General features: G+C 37.8%; 1 protein-coding gene across 2 annotated transcripts in view; it reads left to right on the top strand.

Moving 5' to 3' along the window:
- The window catches only part of LOC126763580 (calcium uniporter protein, mitochondrial), a 190,116-nt gene extending 171,451 nt beyond the window's left edge, over positions 1 to 18,665 (top strand). For both annotated transcript variants that reach the window (XM_050481220.1, XM_050481219.1), the window contains 5 exons: positions 14,486 to 14,717; positions 14,950 to 15,055; positions 15,128 to 15,229; positions 15,303 to 15,506; positions 17,500 to 18,665. In XM_050481220.1, coding sequence (XP_050337177.1) covers positions 14,486 to 14,717; positions 14,950 to 15,055; positions 15,128 to 15,229; positions 15,303 to 15,506; positions 17,500 to 17,805 — 950 coding nt within the window. In that variant the 3' untranslated portion in view covers positions 17,806 to 18,665. The remainder of the gene's footprint in view (positions 1 to 14,485; positions 14,718 to 14,949; positions 15,056 to 15,127; positions 15,230 to 15,302; positions 15,507 to 17,499) is intronic.
- Positions 18,666 to 22,033: the final 3,368 nt, after the last annotated feature.

Here is a 22,033-nt window from a genome sequence, read left to right as displayed (position 1 = left end):
ACAGGCAAGCACTCGGCCCCATTGCTCTAAATTACTTCAGGGTTCTTCTCTTATTGGGACAACGTTAGGCCACACACGTTGCACCGAAGCTGTAATAAAGATCTTTATCTAGATTTTGATTGTTCACTTTATATGACAATTTTTTCGAAGATTATAACGTTGTAATTTTTTTAACTAGTGTCATTTTTATTTTCCCTTAAGCGTTATTATAAAATACCCCACCTTACGTCCAGAAATAGACAGTACAGACGACGCTTGAAAATATACTTATGTAGCGAAAATATAGAACAATATAAATACCAAATTAGTTATTTCAATGATTTACTCATTACATCAGTCGCAAATTTTTGCTTCAGATTTGTTGAGTAGTGTAATCAGTCAAAATTCTTGACCTCGATCTATATAGTATATCAGCTGCTTCTTTAGGACAAAAAATTCTTGATTTCGAATGAATGGTGAGTGTCGGCTTCAAATGCGTCTTTCTCCCCTCTTCAACTATCGGTATTTATCCCATCCCGCACGTGTTGTGGTCGTTTGTAACGTTTGCAAGGTAGGCAGTCTGTTTTCTCCCCGCTGCAACGCGGCGCTCCTCGTCGTACCAGCTGTTCTTTTGAATTTTCCGAAAACTAATAGTTTTGTTTTCAGCTATACGTAAGGAGGTTGAAATGCAGTTCCCTTAGACCGAGATGCTGATGAATGTTCTCGGAAAGCAGGAGTGCAAGTCGAATTGCAAATCATTCGGTTATCTGTTGTGATTGCAGCTTTTCGACGTCGAACCTTCCTTGTGTTTGCTGACGTGCGTTTTTTGCTGCACAGAGGTGGTTGCGTATCTTGGCTGCAACAATACAGTCGGGTCGGAGTCAATTTTAGGACCTCGGAGCGTACACACGTCTAAAACACTGGAGACGTGTCTTCCGTCTATCACAACAACAGCCAAGTAACTTGATGAATTTTTCTAGTCTGGAATCTAGTACTGCAGGTAACCATATTTCGGGTCCCGGCCAAGTCGATCAGCCTCAACCCATTTGGGGATGTTTCTTAATGGAGGTTGAATTTACCGACCATTGCACCAAAGATACCTTCTTTGCACATTCTCGCGTTAAAGTTGCCAAGCGCGAATTTGACATAGTGGCGGAGGCAGCTATCATAGGCGCGCTTTAAGCGCTTATAGAAGACATCTCTGGTCACATCGTCCTTTTCTTTCGTCGGGGTGTGGGTGCAAATCAGCAATATGTTGAACAACTTCGCTTTGATGCTCATTGTGGCTAGACATTCATCCACCAAAGTGAATGATAGTACTCGACGACGGAGTCTCTCTCCCACACCGAATTTGCGCTCCTTTATATGCCCACTGCAGTAAATGCCACAAGGATCTACTCGCATCAGTCCTTGTTCCGTCCATCGCATTTTTTGGTCGGCGGTGATGTCAGTCTTTACTCTAACAAGGACATCAACCATCTGGGCAGCGGCATCTTTCCCATTAAGGGAGCGCACATTCCAGCTGCATGTCCTTAAGTCGTAATCCTTAACACGTTTTCAGGGGTCGTCATCAAAACGGGACCTCTTTTCTTCAATTTGATCACAGTAGCATATCGCTTATGCGTACTATATAGTATAACTCTTTCTTGGTTTTCTGATAGCTCGACAAACACATGTATATCTTTTTCATACTAAATCCGTTTTCTATTATTATGTGTTTAAAAGAATTAATAGAAGAGAATGAAATTCCAGTAATACCATATTCATAGTCTTGAAAATGAGATATGCCCAATTTATGATCATGGTTTTTGAGATCGTGGACAGCTTTATTTCGAAATTTAATAAATTGTTGTTCGTTTGAATGTAATAACAATGCCGCCTATCACTTTATAAAGATTTCCATTTTCTTCAAAGACTTGATAATGCTCTCTTTTTAGGTTTCACTTCACACGGTTAGTGACCTTAGCCAAAACAAGAAATAACGTACCAAAGCATCGAAGTTATAATACCCTTCTCATATACAAAATATTCGTTGTAAGAACTTGATTACGATCGTTCAGTTCGTAGGGCAGTTATATGCTATAGTGGATGGATATCCGCGATTCTGACAAATGAGTAGCTTCTTGGAGAAAAAAGAACTTGTGCAAAATTTCAGATCTATATCTCAAAAACTGAGGAACTAGTTTGCGTATATACAGACAGATGGTCAGACTGACATAAATCTACTCAGCTCGTCATGCTGATTATTTAGATATACATTTTATAGGGCCTCCGATGTTTCCTACTAGGAGATACAAACATGTTAGCAAATTTAATATTCCCTGTTCAGGGTATACAAATATTTACAGTTTTCAATATGGTTTCTGATACCGGATTGTGTTGTTAGTAACACTTACTTCACCACAAATCGACTAGTTCATTCCGAATCGGAGACACTTTCGTACACTACATGGAAATCCATTTGAGAATTTGTAAGGTCAACCGTTGGTATTAGTGCACCACATGCACAACTCAAAAAGTTAAACGTAACAAGCCGGAAAATAAAAGGTTATCAACAAACAAACAAAAAAGCACGAGCAAATAAACGAGCCAAATAAGCAGCCAAACTACTGAAATATTTTCTCATCACAGTGGGTTAGCCGGGCAAAGCAGTCAGACGCCCAGCCAGTCAAGCAGCCGCCGCTTGAAAACCAAAAATAACTTTTTTTTGCGAATTTCCACTATCACAACTACCACAACCACAGTAACCGAGGAGCACTAGAACGAGTAGCAATGTCATTACATTGCTAACATTGTTGCCCCACGCACCGTTGCTGATGATGTTGACGATGTTGCGGCTCAACATACATAGGGCACTTGTGTGGGGGTTTTGTGATGTTTTGGGCGAAACTCAATTTGTGTGTGTTTGGTTATTGTTAGTGCTTTACAGTTGTGGTTGCAGTAAAGGCAACGGGAAACTATCGGGTGATTTTTTAAGAGCTTGATAACTTCTTTTTAAAAAAAAACGCATAAAATTTGCAAAATCTCATCGGTTCTTTATTTGAAACGTTAGATTGGTTCATGACATTTACTTTTTGAAGATAATTTCATTTAAATGTTGACCGCGGCTGCGTCTTAGGTGGTCCATTCGGAAAGTCCAATTTTGGGCAACTTTTTCGAGCATTTCGGCCGGAATAGCCCGAATTTCTTCGGAAATGTTGTCTTCCAAAGCTGGAATAGTTGCTGGCTTATTTCTGTAGACTTTAGACTTGACGTAGCCCCACAAAAAATAGTCTAAAGGCGTTAAATCGCATGATCTTGGTGGCCAACTTACGGGTCCATTTCTTGAGATGAATTGTTCTCCGAAGTTTTCCCTCAAAATGGCCATAGAATCGCGAGCTGTGTGGCATGTAGCGCCATCTTGTTGAAACCACATGTCAACCAAGTTCAGTTCTTCCATTTTTGGCAACAAAAAGTTTGTTAGCATCGAACGATAGCGATCGCCATTCACCGTAACGTTGCGTCCAACAGCATCTTTGAAAAAATACGGTCCAATGATTCCACCAGCGTACAAACCACACCAAACAGTGCATATTTCGGGATGCATGGGCAGTTCTTGAACGGCTTCTGGTTGCTCTTCACCCCAAATGCGGCAATTTTGCTTACATATTTACGTAGCCATTCAACCAGAAATGAGCCTCATCTGCCAAACTTTTCTAGGGCCCATTCACTGAAAATTCGACGTTGTGGCAGATCGTTCGGCTTCAGTTCTTGCACGAGCTGTATTTTATACGGTTTTACACCAAGATCTTTGCGTAAAATCTTCCATGTGGTCGAATAACACAAACCCAATTGCTGCGAACGGCGACGAATCGACATTTCACGGTCTTCAGCCAAACTCTCAGAAACAGACGCAACATTTTCTTCTGTACGCACTGTACGCATTCGTGTGGTTGGTTTAATGTCCAATAAAGTAAACTGAGTGCGAAACTTGGTCACAATCGCATTAATTGTTTGCTCACTTGGTCGATTATGTAGACCATAAATCGGACGTAAAGCGCGAAACACATTTCGAACCGAACACTGATTTTGGTAATAAAATTCAATGATTTGCAAGCGTTGCTCGTTAGTAAGTCTATTCATGATGAAATGTCAAAGCATACTGAGCATCTTTCTCTTTGACACCATGTCTGAAATCCCACGTGATCTGTCAAATACTAATGCACGAAAATCCTAACCTCAAAAAAATCACCCGATATAAATCTGAAATGAAAACACAACTAAACCTAAGCACCCAAATTGAGGTAGAATTAGGAATTACTGCAAAAGTAGGCCTAAAGATAAACTTTTTTGAAATTTTGAAGCATTTTCCACATCGAAAGTCTTATTGAGAAGAACGGAAGAGTGTTCAATTATAAGGTCGCGTGTATTACTAAGCCTCGAGCTAGATCTGTTTTAGCACTCGATTAATTGTTGTTAAGGTCTCATTAGAATTTTAATAAAAATCCCAAAAGTTGTCAATGTGGTCTTCTGCGACACTTAGGAATAATAAATTTCATCTTTTCCAGCTTTGCTGGTTGGATGAATTCAGTGCAAATTTATACACATTCAGCAGTCCATCTATCGTGGAAACGAAAGTATGTTCTTTATCTAAAAGTCTTGTGTTATCTGCTGAGAGATCACTGCTTTACTGTCGTTCCGGAATTGGTTCGAACCCACGTTTCGATAAACAGGTTTGTAAGTGGTACATATATGACGAAATGCTCAATTTCAAGTTCTTCGAAGGCGCTAACACTTACCGATCCAAACGGGGTTAGATCGCCAAAAAAACAGTCCTTGGCCGGATAAAATCCGGGTCATTTCCTGTGCGTAGAACCGGCTGTCGTGGGAATTTAAGCGAAGGCTCTATTATTGGTTGGTTGGTTTAAATAGGATGCACATGAGCGCCTCCAGCAGGCCGCACTTAAGCCATTGTTAGACCTATTCTGCTCCCGTGTGGTAACTAAACTAAGATCTATCCAGAAATTCTGTGGATTTAGTAAAAAAAAAGTCTACCCAAGCTAGCAAATATCTCCTATGTTGGCAAACTGGGAGCCGTGGAATATATACCATCTCATTCGGCTGAAGGCTAAGCATTCGGATAGATAATGTTCCACCGTCTCATCATCCTTCGAGCATGCTCTGCATTCCGCCGAATCCACTTTTCACATTTTCTGAAGGTGAGATCTTAAAGGTAGGTGCCCTGTGGTGACCCCAACAATATTACTAAGTTCCATTTTGCCTAGAAGTAAAACTTTTTGGTCTGTCCAGCATCAGGACTACCCCAAGGATACTTTGTGGTGTGACAGTGTTGCTAATGTATAAAGACATGAGGTTTTCCTACTGCGTCAATTGCTTCGAACATCTCTTGAGGAAGCTGAATGATTCGATAATATTAATGGAAGAGCAAAGTATTCGGTTTAGTTTCGGTTATAGATTGCCTTAACACATATTTGCTGATATTGACTAAACTCCTTTTTGCCTAGAAGTAGGAGCTTTTGGGTCTGTCCACCATCAACACTACCGGCAGGTAACTTTGTGGTATGGCCTGTGGTGTTTTTCTAAGGTCCATTGCTTCAAACATCCCTTGAAGGAGCTGAATGGTTATCTAATATTGGGAAAAAGAAAACTATTCGTGTTAATTTCGGTTGTATATTGCCTTAACTCATTTTAACTTATGACTGTCTGCATCAATCTTTACCGAAATGTGTAATTGTTTGTTAACAGAATATCAATTCGAAGTCACAAAAGAAGAACAAGAATAATTCCATGTCGACATTATTTCCCAATTCCTGAAATTTAAATATTCGCTTTGAGGAAACAAGGTCAAGTAATGGAGGAAAGGTCATTTCTCCAGTTCAATGTTATGTGTCTGAAAAGCTGTAAACTTTGTAGATGCCTAAAACCTAACCGCATACAATTATACATGCATATATAACTGGTGATCCAAGTGGAGTAACTTTCATTCATTATTAGATAATATTCGTCCGAATAGACCACGTCCAACACGCAGTGAAGAAAATATACCAACCGTAGCTGAGAGTGTACATGAAGACTGTGGATAGTCGATTCGGCGCCGTTCGCAACAACCCGGACTGACATATGAACGACTTGGCGCATTTTACGCCGTGATCTTAAATTAAAAGCGAACAAAATACAGCTTGTGCGAAAACTGAAATCGCTCGACCTTCCTAAGCGATATCGCCTCGCTCTTGAACAGTTCTAAGAAGATCCGAGGTTTTTGAGCCAAACTTTGTTCAGCTATGAGGCCCATTTCTGGCTCAATGAGTGTGTAAACAAGCTTTTGGGACGAAAAGCAACATGAAGAAATTCAAGAGCTGCCATTTCATCCAGAAAAACAATGGTTTGGGGTGGTATTATCGGTCCATATTTCTTCAAAATTGAAGTTAGTGATCTCGGTGATATTTGGTTTCAACAAGGCGGAGCTACTTCCCACGCATCGCATCAATCAATGGATTTATTGAGAGAACGTTTCGGTCAGCAAATAATTTCACGTTTTGGGTCGGTCGATTGGTCACCAAGAATGTGGGATATCACGCCGTTAGACCTTTTCCTGTAGGGAAGTCTAAAGTCTATGTGGACAATCCCGCTTCGATTCAGGCCTTGGAGCAAAACATTACACGTGTCATTCACCAGTTATCAATCTAAATGCTCGAACGAATAATCGAAAATTGGACTCAACGGATGGACCATCTGAGACGGAGCCGCGGCCAACATTTGAAAGAGATAATCTTTAAAAAATAAATGAAAATGAATTTTCGATCGAATGATAACAAACATTCCGCATTAAATTTGAAGTTTTTGTGATTTTTCTTTAAAAAAAAGTAGGGAACCTCAAAATTTATCACCCTTTAGAAGCCTAAAACCTAACCTCACACAATTATACATATACATATGTATATAATTGGAACTATTTTTATTATCATAGAAAAAACCCAAGACTTGACCCAGGAAAATTCGAAAACATTGCGTTGTATGTTTGGCATTAGAGACGTTAGCAATTGCCTTTAAGCAAATCTATACAATATTTTCTACATAGCTACAAATCGAAGAGGAAGCAGACGTGAATATTGCAAAGTTTTATATTTCTTATTTATTTTTATACACAAATTCGCTAAGGACATTCGAAGTTTCAAGCAGACACTTAAAATTTCTTTTGACTTTGCAACATTATGGAAAGTCGTTGAAGAACTGTTATTTGTCTTCCTCAAGGCATCAACTGTCAATATCCCATTTGACCGCCATTTGGCGCTTGAGCAGCGCACACTTAACTGGCGGTGATGAGAGAAAGGGCGAGCAATTTCTTCGATGGTTAATCAAATACACTTCCCTCTGCCATCCCTAGGGTCTTGTAAAGAGTTTTCGGCGTGTGTGTGTGAACATATGGCTGGGTAAACAACATCAATCGAGTAAATAAGTTGACACTTTCAGAATTTTTGAGGATGTGGTAGGGTGGCAGTGGGTGAGTTAGAGAGGTATGCGTGTCAGCGCCGTCAACAACACCGCAGCGACCCTATCTTTGCTTGTGGGTTGGTGGATAACAAGTGTTTTGTTTCTTTCTTTTTTTTTTTTTTGTTTCTTCGCAAGACTTTGTGACTGTATGAACTTTGATTGCTTAATCCTGCTTGAGTGACAGTCAATCTCACTTTGACATTTCACTTGTCACTGGAATTTGTAGCATTTGTGGTAGTGATTTGAAACTTTGTCACAATAAATGGAATTGCAAATTTGTTTTCACGATTTTTTTTTTTGCATATTTTCTGTTTGTTATGCACAAGTAACACTGTTATTTTTATTTATATATGAATATATACTTTTTTTAATTAACTAACACTAACACAAGTATGCTTAATGCACCGTTTTTCTGACCGCGTACATGGGCGATCCGTCGGGAACGTCTGCAAGCGCGAAAATCTGAAAGTTAACTGAATTTTTAATTCCATTAATAAGCGCCGATGGAGAAAAAAAGCAAATTACAAGTACAAGTACATGTAAGTAGCTGGCTGCACTAGTCATAATCGTGAAATGCTTACTGAAAAGCCCAAAAAATCAAAGTGCATGAAAATAATAATCAGCAACGGCGCTGGTGGCGCTGGGTAGTGGCGGCAGTGGGGCAGACGTGCAGGCGGCAGTGATGGCCAACAACCGCAACTGACAAGCCAGCAAGCGGCCAAATAGCACCACTTACCCACATATGTATGTATATACATATGTATGTACATATGTTTGTAGGTACTCGCGCACCAGTTATGACGCCAAAGTCTCGCTAATGACTGAATATCCCAAGACAATGATGAACATAATGAAGATGGTAGCTTCAGCATTGCAGTTATATGGAGTACAGCAATAAGCGCATAAAGTTTGCCATGATGACGCCAATGAGAGTCAAGTGCGCGCAGTGGCAGCGGCGGCGGCGTCGGCGCCGTCGTCGCGAATAACTCAAGCGTTAAAGAAATTTGATTTAAAAAGAAAATTAATACGAAACTACACACATCTTTGGCGTGAAAATGAGCTGCAAGCAGAGTGTACAATAAACGCTTGTAGGTTGGCGAAACAACAAACACACAGAGAAATAGATAACCACTTGGCCAATGGTGAGTAGAAAAAAAGCTTTTAGCGAACAATACTTTGGTGGGCGAACATAATATTAATTGCAGCGAAAACCTGCAAATGTGGCAAGCAAACTGATAAATAAAAGCAAATGCAGAAAAGGCGCTTATGTAGAATTGAGAAAGAAGCTAAGAAGATGATAACATGAGCACTAATAATGTTTGTGTTTAATGACTACAACAAATGTGGAAACACGAATTTACGTTCAGTAGGTTGCCTGCTCTTTTATTCCAACAAACACGCACAACTTCAACAAATGCGAAATTATATTTACGTTTATCAGACCTTGTGTCTGTTGAGACACTAAAGCGAGTATCGGGTGCAACAGAGTCCACAGTTATAAAGAGGATATTTCAGGTTTACGAATATGACTTAAAAGTTATGGGCACAACTTTTGTTGCATTTGGCCCAACTGGATACACAAACACAGTTGACTGCTATTTACTTTCGGGCTCTTTGAAGCAAAATTTCACAAGTGTCTTTTCGGTTTTCCATTTGTTTTTCATTCAATTTGCCGATCATCTACGTTCTACAGTTCTTACATCAAAATTATCTCTGAGCCGTTGTGACTATCTTTTGCATGTTGCTTCTAATAGATCATAATCACCATATATATATGTACCTCGGCAAGCATTCGGTGTGACTCTGCAGCACTTTTCTTCAAATGGAAACAAAAAATTAATGCTTTCCTCATCATCGGTACAAAATTTGACATTGACAACATATGAAATTTTTTGTTCAATGACTGTAAGGTTATTAAATATGTGTGTTAGATGTCATGCCAACCAAACAGAAAAGTTATGGCTCGTTCACAATAAACGTTCTCTACACATACTCACTTCATACTGGTACCCCTGAGTATATCTTTGCTCTGTAAGGTTTAGAGTTTTCGAGAGAAAGGTTCTGCGACAGATTTATGGTCCTTTGCGCATTGCCACGGCGAATATCGCATGGAACGATGAGCTGTATGAGATATACGACGACATTGACATAGTTCAGCGAATTAAAAGACAGCGGCTACGCTGGCTAGGTCATGTTGTCCGTATAGACGAAAACACTCCAGCTCTGAAAGTATTCGGCGCAGTACCCGCCGGGGGAATCAGAGGAAGAGGAAGACCTCCGTTGGAAGGACCAGGTGGAGAAGGATCTGGCTACGCTTGGAATATCCAATTGGCGCCACGTAGCGAAAAGAAGAAACGACTGGCGCTGTTGGTAACTCGGCTATAATCGCGTAAGCGGGGTCTACGCCAGTAAAGAAGAAGAAGTAGAGTAAGCTTTACATATCGGCGAGTTATCTTGAAGTTGGTAATCTAGTTTGGAAACCTCTTCTAATGTTCTTAAGGAGTTGTATGGGTTTCTGGGTTTCAAAAAATCGAGTATTATATTATTAAATTCTACAAAACCAATCTAGAATATTTTGCTAAATTTTCAATTTGATCCGAGCAATAATTGCGGGGGTACAGCCTTGAGAACTTGTGCGCTAGAGGCTAGCTAGGCTAAATGCGCCGTCTTTAAACGCGTTTTTCTCGAAACTGTGTTTTTGAAGTCGGTTGGAAAGATTTATCGAGAACTACTCAACCGACCTTCATGAAATTTTACACAGGTCTTTGAGATACAATTCTTTAAGACTTGGATGAGCGATTTTTTATCGATTACAACTACATATTTGAAAAGAAAATGTCACGAAATTTTCACTGAAATTTTCAGATTCTTTTTCCTTCGTCCAAGTTCTAAATTAAGGTTTTAACTAAAACACGTATTTTTTTTAACTTTAGGTGATCCTGTAAAGAGTTATCCTGCCAACGCGGGCGCATCAATTTTCCGAGGGGTCACCGGAAATGGCGTCGCAATGGCCGAGTTTAAAATATTACTTTTCCAAAAATGTCAGAATTTCTTTGTTAGCAGTGTATGTTTTTAACAATAAAAAATTCTAACAAAATATTTCATTTTTTAAATGAAAAAAAAGTTGAAAAAAGGCTATTTTTTGTCCGATAAACCCTATGTAATACTCTTCAATACTCTAAAATATCTTTGAAGAAGGAGTCTTTCGCAGTTTGAATTCGTTAAAAAGCTTGTGTACTGACGCGATAGCGTTAAGAAAGAAGAGTAAATAAAACTACATTATTCACATATCTTAGCTACCACATTTCACTTTCGATAAACCACATTTGGATTTCAACTACTGATTATTTCAAGTCAAAATAATTTCGGTAAATTCAAAAAAGCTTAATTTTTTTGTAAAATTCTCAATAAAAATGCCACAAATATTTTCATGCTTCGGTTTGTTTTATGTGCAGTTTCATGTGTGTTTGAGCGCCTATGCTTCTGAGTGCTGCTCAATGTTCCAAATATTTGTTTCCCTCATTCATATTTCATGCTATGCCCTCGACATTCTCATTTGATGAAGCTTGCTCACAACATCTTCATACATATTTACACATGTAAGGCTCGTAATGAAATGCTAATCAACTTTGCAATTCGTAATATTTTCCTAACTACTATCGACTACCAAGTACCAGTAATAATGTTAATCAAACATGCGAGATCGAAAAGAAAATTCCATTCGAATTCAGCGTGAAGAGTTGTGCTCTAGAGAGCATTGAGAACATTTAACTGCTGCAGCAAACATCACGTCTGTGCATGCATAGTTGAGCAATTAAGTTTCTACGGCGTTCCAATCAGTCAATAGCCTTGACTGTGGGCGGTGGAGGAATGAGATTCACACCATAAAAGTGACAATATGTACGCGTGCATGAAGGAAAGCACTCATTCTGCCGCTACATTCATACATACATATATTGCCTACCATTGCCACGAAACTTACTTTTTCCCAATCAGCATGAAATTATTTGCCCATTGAATGTGCGTAATTACTCGTGTTTGGCGAAGAGGCTTTGTTGCACGCATTTTTCCTTGATCTATCATTTTTAGGATGCTGATGAAAAACTTTGATGAAGCACTAGTCAAATTTTCTACCCAGTGTAGTAGTGGTGTCAGTGACCAATTCTGAACAAAGAAATTTTCATGGTTTTTACTAGTAATTTCAAGGGTAAAAGTCATGTCTAATGGGGGGTGCATGTATGACTACAGAAGTGGAGACTAAAAACTATAGAGAATGATGAGAGATACTACCTATATTGTGTCACGAACCCTCATAATTTTTTATGAAATTATAGAAAAAGGAGTACTCTGATATATAGTACATAAAGAACAATAATTGGCTGTAGTCCTTGTAGAAAATGCGACTGCATGCCCTTGAATAGACTAAGCTGTTCCATTTTGTTCGAAAAGCATATTTTTATCCGAGAGGATAGAAATTTAGAGACTTACTTATTTATAACCGAGTATACTATTATTAGCAGAAAATGGTAATACTTTTTTTCATTTTAAAATGTTTAATTTATTTTTCAAAATCTATGCCGTCCCCCTCAAAGTAATCCTCATTAGCCCCAATGTTCCAATCCTCGAAACAGTTGTTAAAGACAATGTCTTCAATTGACTCAAAACGGTTTTCCGGAGCAGTCGTTTGAATTTGCTGAATAGCCAGAAATCGCACGGAGCTAAATCAGGCGAAAAAGGCGAAAAACTCAGCAAGAATCAATGCAGTACGTAACGGTGCATTATTGTGGTGCAAAATCTTAGAGTTGTCGGCCCATGATTCTGGCCTCTTTTGATATTTATCGCAATTGGCAGTTAGGTTTTGTTTTTGGTTTGGTGGAATCAGCGGTCCGTGTTTTGAAATGAAGTTGGAGACAACGTTACTGTCAATGAAGAACGGTATAGATCGATGAATATCAACTTTTTATGGCCGCAATTGGAAGAAGTTGATCTTGAAAACATCTGGTTCCAACAAGACGGGCTACGAACCACAAAGCACGTGCAACAACCGAATTTGGAGATTCAATTATTTCAAGAAATTCTGACATTGAATGACCTCCAAGAAGCGAAGTTCTATTAGAAATTACCACGGGAATATACATAAAGCAACTATATTTACGGACGGCCTGGTGGCCCTCGTGCTGGCATTGTCTTCACCCATGACAAATTCCAGTATAGTTCACAACTGCAAGAGAGATTGTACTAAGCTAAATAAAAACAAGCTTAACTTACTTAACTTAGATGTATTTTTTTTAAAGAAATCCCGGCAATCTTTAGGAACATTTTCGGTTACGAAAAAGCAGACGAGTTGGCAAAGGCAGGAGCTTTCCTCAAATGCCTGAATGGAAAAGAGCGTGAGAAAATATGTTCGAAAATATGAAAAATATATTTCAGAAGCTCGTGTTAAAAATAACAATTGGAGAGATCAATAGACAATTTCAGCAAATTGCAAACAAAAGGTGGAAAAACATTACAAAATGCGTCAATTTCGAAAATATTCACCGGAACGATGATATATTCACTTGAAAAGTTTATTCTTAAATATATTTACATTACGAAAATAAAATGAAAAAATATTTTTTTTGAAAATTCTTACTGTATATAACCCCTTAAAAAGTCGATATAATTTTGAAATGTTTTCACAACAGGTTTCATACTGGCCATTTGAAGTTACATAGTCCAAAAAACTATTTAATTGCAATAAAAAGGCTACGATTTTCAATGACCGTTTATATTTATGGAGTAGCATTAGATTAAACCCGGAAACAATCGCTCTCTGTTGTCAAGGGTATTATTTATCGTCATAGCAATATAATGGAATAGGTAAATTGGAAATCTACATATTTTATTGACTTCGTAAACCTTAAATGGATCGTCTCAGAGTGAAAAGCATTTCGGAAATAAGTTGCACTATCTGATACTATTCATCGAAACATTCTTTCAAAATTTGAGAGAGAAGGTGATTACGTAATAGCTACAGCGTTTCTTGTACGAAAGTGTATCAAAATGGCGACACATCAATCTTTAAACACGTTTTTCTCAGAATGGTGTTTTTCGAAACGGTTTCCACTTTTTTGATTCGCTATCACTTTTATTTTTTTTTTTTTTTGTGAAATCTTGCAATTTTTTCAACGAAATACTGTCGAAAAAGGTCAAAATTCGATGCTTTTTGTTCAAACCGCCGCCATTTTGCCAAATTTCAAAAAAAAAAACTTAAAATTCCAAGGTGATGGTACTAGGTCAGTGTAGTAAAACCCTTAAGTTTTGGCGTTAGACCAAAGTTGTGTCAATCGTTTTTGTACAGACCTTTTTTTACCTGTCATTTCAAACCATTTATTTAACTTATTTTTAAACATATCTTTGTATTCGTTATGAACGTATTTATTTATAAAAAAATCGGACTAGCAATATAATTCCATAGGCAAAAAAATGGCGAAAATCTACATATTTTTCGGATTGGGTCACACTGTAACGATCCCTTAAGAAGGGGAAGGAATCGTACTAAATATGTATGATGAAACATTTTCGACAAATATGTATTATTTTCTTGTTGCATTATCTGATACTATACACTATAATAATCATTTTTTGGCTTCTAACATAAAACGATGAAATCGTCCCGTGGTTCAATTCAAATTATTTTCACGAAATCGGTTCAGCGTTCTTGTTATAAATATAGAACAAATTGCGAAATCGAGGGTGAATTTGCAAAAAAAGGCCACCGATAGAAACTTTTCCAGGACTAAAGGAATACCCTTGCAAATTTTCACGTCTTTCCTTGCTGTGGTTCGGGTGTAATGTGCGGACATACAAAAAAGGCATTTTATTTTTATATATAAGATTATTATTTTTGTACTATAAACATATTTATTCTATATTTTGTATATCAAAACTACACACCAGTATATTTTGAAGCCTCTATAAATATTTTATTTTTATAATATTCTCTTTAATGGGTCTCATTTTCAACCTTTTGCAGGCGATGTCTACGTTGAATATATACAAGGACTTCCACACCTAACAGTGCCGCTGCCAAGCAGATTGGAAAAATGCCGATTTGCTCTGAGGCCCGTGTCGCACAAAGTAGGCGATCTTATCGAAATGCTGAAAATTGAAGATCACGGTATTGATCGAGCGGTTGTGCTGAACAAATGTGGTGTACGAATAGCGTCCACTTGCGCCATCGACAGCCTTATGGATGAGCCATTTTGGTGAGTAATGAAGAGAAAATATTTAAAAAATTGTTCAAGAAGCATGCGCGTTTTCCAAAAAGTTCGGATCCAGATACAGAACTGATTTAAAGAGAACTTGAACCCATATTAAAGTGATATATATAATATATAATCTAATCTGATTCGAATAACTATTTGTTTCCTTGATGTTTACAAAAATCGTTATTTGTTTTTATTATTTTTTAATACAATTAAATTACGTATCTTTCAGGCTTCAAATAAATGATAACAAATACGAAGTGATCCCTCCTAAAAGGAAAAAAATCGACTCTGAAGACTTAAAGAGGCTTAGTGATGTTAGAACTTTAGTAGCACAAGTATGTATTAAAACATATTTTTATTTTAAGTAAAATTTTTAAAACCTATATACAATTTTGTTCTCATTACAGTTGTATGAAGCTTTACATGTCGGCGAATATCATTTGCACAAAGAACAAGAACTAGTGAAAAAAATAGAAAATTTAAAATTTGAAATATCACCTCTAGAAATGGTAAATGTTTCTATAACACGCATACGCAAGTAGGTCTCATATGGAAAATATCTAACGTTTCTTAAATTTACAGGAAAAGCAGGAACTTGCTAAACTAGCGCAACGTAAAACGGTCGTCGCAACGTGGGTCGGACTCAGTTTAATGGCGGTACAATTTGGCGTCTTGGCGCGCCTTACTTGGTGGGAATACTCTTGGGACATCATGGAACCCGTCACATACTTTGTTACATATGGCACCACGATGGCCCTATATGCTTATTACTGCCTAACGAAATCGGTAATATGTTAAAAATAATAATTCCTAGAGCTTAGATTCGTTACAATAATAATTGAACTCGTACGTATATTCGAAGTTACTGATGAGAGAGTAAAGGTTGTTTATAACTTCTAGTACTTTTCATTGATTGTATTTTTTTTGTTATTGTATGTTTTGTTCATACTGCAAATTATATAGATGGACATTAAAAAATCAGCAGACGTCAGTTCTGTCTTTTTGACCTATCCACCAAGCTGCAAAATACAATAAAAGATATAAAAGAGGATACATTTCGAGGTTCCCTACTTTTTTAAACACACAGAAACTTTAAATCTTATGGGGAATGTTTACTACCATTCGAAAGCATATTCTTTGGTACGTATGTTTTGAAGATTATCTCTTTCAAATTTTGGCCGCAGCTATATCTCAGATGGTCTATCTGTTTAGTCCAATGTTCGATGACACGTTCGAGCATTTCGACTGATAATTGGCCAACGACACGTGTGATGTTTTGCTCAACAAAATCTGAATCGAAGCGCAATTTTTGCATAGATTTTAGACTTAACATATCCGAGGAAAGCTTAACTGTGATATTACACGATCTTGGTGGCCAATCGAAAAATGCAATTAATCTGGTTTAACGCTGCCGTCTGTCAATGCTATAAAGGTTGTTTATAACTTCTAGTACTTTTCATTGATTGTATTTTTTTTTGTTATTGTATGTTTAGTTCATACTGAAAATTATATAGATGGACATTAAAAAGTCAGCAAGACTTTTCGACCTATCCACCAAATAACAAAATATAATAAAAGGTGATCCATTTCGAGGTTCCCTACTTTTTTAAACACACAGAATTTTGAAATCTTTTAAAGATTATCTCTTTCAAATTTTGGCCGCGGCTATATCTCAGATGGTCTATCTGTTGAGTCCAATGTTCGATGACTCGTTCGAGCAATTCAACTGATAACTGGCGAATGACACGTGTGATGTCTTGCATATGCTTTAGACTTAGACTTACATCCCTACAGGAAAGCTTAACAGTGTGATATTACACGATCTTGGTGGCCGATCGACTGCCCAAAACGTGAAATTATCTGCTCAATACATTCATTGATTGATGCGATCTGTGGGAAGTGGCACCGTCTTGTTGAAACCAAATGTCGCCAAGATTATGAGCTACACGATAACGGTCGCCATTGATGGTTACGTTCTTACGGGCGTCATTTTTAAAGAATATGGACCGATGATTCTAGCGGCCCACAAACCACACCAACCCGTTGTTTTTCCTGGATGAAATGACAGCTCTTGCATCTCTTCAGATTAAAGCCAATTTTGCTTATTTACATACCAATTGAGTCAGAAATAGACATCATCGCAGAACAAATTTGCCTAAAAAACATCGGAACTTTTCAAGAGCCCATAGAGCGAAGCGATGTTGCTTGAGAAGGTCGCGCGAGATCTCGACGTTAAATGCGCCAAGTCATTCCATACGTCAGTCCAAGTTGCCGCGAACGGCACCGAATCGTCTCTCCACGGTCTTCGTGCACAGTCTCAGCTATGGCTGCTTTATTTTCTTCACTGTGTGCTGGACGTGGTCTATTCGGTTGAATGTTATCCAATAATGAATTCTGGGTCTACAGATAGGTGATGGTGACCAAAAGTTGAGCGTAATAAAGTTAAACGATTTGTAAATGTTGTTAAGGCGATCCTTCCTTCCATGATGAAATGCCAAACTAATACCTCTACTGGGATCATCCGTTATTTATACTCAGCGAAGGCAGCTTAATTACCTACTAGGTATGGTTGCTATTTTTTATTGGTACTTCGAAGTGAATTAAGTTGCAATTCGCGAGTTCAGAGCTGCAAGATCAACGTCCGATGGGGGTGATTTGTGGGAAACATAGAGATATACGAGTTAGGAAACGGACGGTTGGACGCAGACTTTTATTTAATTTATTTTTGTATTGTACCTAAACCTATTGATTACATATACATATGTTATATTTCTTTCAGGAATACACTTACGAAACAGTTAGGGATCGTCTCTTCCTGATTACAATGCACAAAAAGGCCAAAAGGAAGAGCTTTGACATTGAAAAGTATAATCAATTAAGACGTGAAATCGCCGAAGCTGAATACGACTTGCGACGCCTACGCGATCCCATCAACTTGCAACTGCCGCCACATATTGATCGTTCGCAACGCTCAATACCAATTGAACCACCAACGAGCGGTGGCGAAACACGCCTCCTAACGGCCGTTACATGTGAAAAGAAACCCGCTAGCTTCCGACTGCCCTTTTTAGAACCAAAAAATTAGATTTTTTATATACATAAGTCATTTATCAGTTGAACATATTTACGTATGTAGGTATGTATGTTATGTAACTATGTTAGTTCCACACGGAACACAATGTTGAGTTTCACGTAAGCACAAACTGGCTTCATGCAAATACAAATACAAAAAGCAAATACAAATATTAATGATAGTAACATAGTAACGTACCACATACTCGTATAGCTGAATACAAACATACATACACAATAACAACAACTGAATATAGTTTTAAGAGGCACGTGTTGTCCTGTGCGACTTCGTCGCTCGTTCGTTCGTTCGTTCGTTTTGTAGTTTCAATTGTTTCTATGTGTTTTCATATTTAATTTTAATGCGAATTGTTATTTTTGACCTTAACCCTTGTAATATGCTCTTGCTTAGAAAAGTTTTAAGTGACCTTCCTATTGTCTGGGTATCGTATTGATCACTTCTTATAATGCCTATGTAGCTAGACTTAAATTAAATTATTATTGCGACGCAATTGTTATATGTTTACCAACACATTTACGTAATATCTATGTGTATGATTGCATTTGAGGAATTTATGTGAAAGACCGTAAAATGACAAACTAGCAAATCAAAGACGGCATAACTAACGTATTATGTCTGTATGTTTAACAATAATTCTAGGTACATAAGTGGTTATATGCGCTGAATGCGCTAAATCCTTGTATGATCACTGGCAACACGGATGTATGCTCTTGAGAATAAGTGCTAAATCCTATAACAATAAAAACAAATAATTAGTTAAGCGCCTCTGTCTCACCACAAACTTACATAAATTATTTATTGAAGAAATGTAATTTAGTTTTAGGGGTTTATTTAAATAAATGTTTATGTTTCAATCGTTTGTGTTTGATTTTTTACTATTTTATTTTATTTTATTTTATTGTTAACCCTTTCGTGAATGCACCGCCCCAAGGAATGCACATTAAGCTTTTTCTGAAACAATTCACTTGGAAATGATTTTGATATCCTTGTCAAAGCTGTTGTGTCTGCGTAACCGAAATGGAGCCGGATTTATATTCGGATAAGGGCTGTAAGCCGAAGAAAACAGCTACATATGTAAAGGACAATATTTAAATTTTTTTATTTAAAGGTTTAGTAAAAGTGAAGCGTTGCATGATAGTATAACGTGTGTTCATTACTAAATAATACAAGGTGCATTCCAAAGCAAACAGGACTTAAAAAAAAAACACAGAACAAATGTTTTTTTTTCGGAAAAATCAATTTATTTTATTCAAAATAGTCTCCTTCTACGGCTTTTTGCACGGTCCAAACGAGTGTTCTAGCTCCAGTATGTCGGTGCAAGCCTTTTGAATGGCCTCTACGTCTGCATAACGCTTTCCTTTCATGGGCAAATGCATTTTTCCGAAAAACGAAGAAGTCGCACGGTGCAATATCAGGTGAATACGGGAGTGGTTAATGGTTAAAATGTGATTTTTGGTCAAATAATCGTTCTTCGAATGTTGGATTCTGAGCAATTTTTGGTCGTCAGTCAATTTGTGCGGAACAAACCGTGCATACACCTTTAATAAGCCCAAATGTTAGGTCAAAATGCGATAAATCGGTTGGAGATGTTTAATTTCATTTCCATGAATTTCAATAACGATTTCGGCTGATTTTTGATGAGTTCACGCACGGCCACTTTGGGAACGTTGAAACCACTCGTGTACTCTGCTACGGTATAGACAATCATCGCCATAAACTTGTTTCATCAATTGAAACGTTTCAGTAAAAGTTTTACCAATTTTAAAACAAAATATAATGTTGGCTCTTTGTTCGAAGCTCATTTTCGCACCGATAACACAAATATACTGACACCTAAAACGCAATAACTTCATTCCAATCAATGGAATGTCATAAAATTCTCACTGGACAATCGATAAAGATAGCAGATTCTAACGCACCAGTCGACATATAGATGGCGCCACCAGGGGGCGCTAGGTTCAAAAAGTCCTGTTTACTGTGGAACGCATCTTGTATTTCAAATTTCATCAATAAATGGTTGCTGATAATTCCAACCAAAATTATCCTAAGCGATGAAGCACATTTTTACCTTGATGGGTTTGTTAATCACCCAAATTGCCACTTTTGGGGTTCTAAGAACCCACACGTGATTGTTGACGAAAAACAAATGCATCCACAACGTATCACTTTTTTGAAAATTAGATAAATTGAAATTAGCTGGAGCAAAGCTATCTATAAAAGCAATTAATTTGTACGAGAAATATATTAAATTATTGTTTCGACAATCAATAATATTATTACTTTATTGTAGAGTCTATTTAGCGCATTATTTTGACTTAGGTTAGGTTAGATGGCTGATCAAAGAGTTCTTAGTTTTGTAATCCTTTGTGAAGTCAAAGAAAAGAAGAACTCCTGTGTTTGAACTTATAAATTAGCAAAACTCTTAGTAGCCAATACAAGTTTGAATACGCATTTAATTTCCACTCCCGACAGCTCGGTGTAATATCTGAAGATATGCGCTCCCAAGTGCTTAAGTCTTGGCCCCCCAAACGAAGAACAGTCAAGAAAGTGTTGAGTTGTTTCTTACCTTAGTGCATGGATGCAGATAAAGCAATAGCCTCAAAACTAGAGAGCGGCTTACTGATCGATCTTGGACAAAAAGGATTTTGCGACAGCGCATATACCGATGGTGGCTCAGCGCTGGCCAAGCTTCCGTGAAGCCCATTCTACCGATTGCAGTTCTAGGGTGCCTTCTGTTGCTAGCTGATCAGCTTTACAATTTCCTGCGATTCCGCTGTGACCTGGAACATATACCAGTCTTTTCCCATAGACACTCGATGCTATTGATAGCGAGGCTAGGCACTCCTTGACCAGCCCTGAACGCACTGTTAATTAGTTCAAGACTAGTATCGTCGCTCTGCTATTTGAGTGGATGGTCACTTCTCTGAAGGATAAATATACTGATACCTTAATGGCTGCAACCTCGGCCTTGAAGACACTGCAATAGTCAGGGACCACCACCAACCTTCCCTCCAAACTTTGATTTATCCATGAAGAAGCTCGCAGCTAGTCTTCTCCAACGGCTTTTAACCAACCACCTCGTCGGTATATGAGTAAAGAAGGAGCCGCCTATGATCCAAGTGATTCGGTATGAAGTCAAAATGAGTGAGGATTTCCGAGTGTTCAGACACGTGTTCTTTTAGAAACCCAGACACTCTTAGCAGCCATACACTTTCCGGCGATGCTGATGAGCGCCACCCGTTAAACGCTCTTGATTTTCTTTGCAAGTGTGGTCTTTTCCAGAGCCCTCCACCATATAAAGACTCCATAGAACATAACATTGACTAAGGTGTGGCAGAACCAGAAGACCACTTTCGGGCCACTTATTTCGACTTAAAAACTGAGCGAAGTGCATTATACAAAGCGTTTGCGGTTACCATGAGGCTTCAATATATCATGTAAGATGAGAAGATACAAGTAAGTTTTAGGACGCTAGGGAACTATACCTCCCTAATGTCGTAGCTGGTTTGTGATTCCTTTTCTGCCCTCGAAAATCATGTTTTCCGCTAAAGGTACCAAAAAATCATTAAGAGACAGCTTAGTATTTTTATGTTTATTATAAATGGTCCAAGAATTGGTTACCGGAATCCTTAGGAGTTTAAGAAAGGCTTTTTTTCGCCACTTATGAAACTTTTTCGGATAGTCAATAAGTTTTTAGTTCCAAAAGATGGAAATTGATACGTTGGTTTGAAGTCTGAAATGACGTTTCACCAGTGGACTCATAGTTATTCGCAGATCGTGCAGATTTAGTTTCCTTGTCGACATCCAAAATGTCCATTTAGATTTGCAGGGACTTTAAGTCCCATTTTTATAAAATCATGTATAACTTACATTGTATCAGTGCAACGCTTCAAAGATATATTTTTAAATAGATTTAGAATGTTTCTCACAGAAAAAGCACAATTAGTGTGCTATTTGAAGATTGCGCTATGAATAAAATTTGCGATCAAACTGGCGATCTGATTTACAAAGGTTGTGTAGGTTATTGACTTGGAAGTGCATATTGATTTTTACAGTTATTTTTGCTTACATTGTGGCTTTAAAAATAGTAAAAATACAGGAGTTTGAAAATTGTAAGGACATATTGTCCAAGTAATCGTGAACGGATTAAGCTAAACCATAGAATGACATTATTTAAATAATTGGATGAATGGCGTCGAGTTCACAGACCTTGAGCGGATAA

This window comes from Bactrocera neohumeralis, chromosome 6, assembly GCF_024586455.1.
Source record: "Bactrocera neohumeralis isolate Rockhampton chromosome 6, APGP_CSIRO_Bneo_wtdbg2-racon-allhic-juicebox.fasta_v2, whole genome shotgun sequence".
NCBI lineage: Eukaryota > Metazoa > Arthropoda > Insecta > Diptera > Tephritidae > Bactrocera > Bactrocera neohumeralis.
This window is presented reverse-complemented; position numbering and strand designations above follow the sequence as displayed.